General features: G+C 53.4%; 1 protein-coding gene across 1 annotated transcript in view; it reads left to right on the plus strand.

The window, feature by feature from the left end:
- Positions 1-551, plus strand: part of CHAF1A (chromatin assembly factor 1 subunit A) — a gene marked incomplete at its 5' end in the record, with an annotated part of 28,349 nt that overhangs the window by 6,385 nt on the left and 21,413 nt on the right. Inside the window, one exon of the mRNA XM_017833616.1 lies at positions 115-356. Within this exon, the coding sequence (XP_017689105.1) occupies positions 115-356 (242 nt within the window). The remainder of the gene's footprint in view (positions 1-114; positions 357-551) is intronic.

Raw genomic sequence — 551 nt, forward strand, 5'->3', positions numbered from 1 at the left:
TGAAATGCTGATTTTAATGAAGGTTTTGATCCTTTAATTAAGGTTTTTTTGAAGGTTTCTGTGCCCAAAAACCCACAATTCCCTGAATATCCTGATTTTTTTTTTTCCCCCCAGGATCAGGAGAGAGCAGACAAGCTCCAGAAGCTCCAGGCAGAGAGGGAGGAGAAGGGGAGGCTGAAGGAAGAGGCAAAAGCTGCGAAAGAACGAGCCAAGGAGGAGGCAAAGAAGAGGAAAGAGGAGGAGAAAGAGCTGAAGGAGAAGGAAAGGAGGGAAAAGAAAGAAAAAGAGGAGAAGGAGAAAGCAGAGAAGCTGAGGGTGAAGGAGGAGAAGCGCAAGGAGAGGCAGGAAGCGTTGGAGTGAGTGCTCAGGGGGGGATTTCCATCCCCACATTCCCGTGCCGGGCCCTTCCAGCGGCCAGGCAGTGCCATGGGATGGGTTGGGAATGTTGGAAGGGCTCTGTCCTGGCCGGGCTGAGCTGGGAAATGGCTCCCAAAACGAACCGTGGGCCTTCCCCTCATGACCTGCCCGGCCTGGACTGTTCCCTGGGTGCC

This window comes from Lepidothrix coronata, unplaced genomic scaffold, assembly GCF_001604755.1.
Source record: "Lepidothrix coronata isolate B3197 unplaced genomic scaffold, Lepidothrix_coronata-1.0 Scaffold219, whole genome shotgun sequence".
Classification (NCBI taxonomy): Eukaryota; Metazoa; Chordata; class Aves; order Passeriformes; family Pipridae; genus Lepidothrix; species Lepidothrix coronata.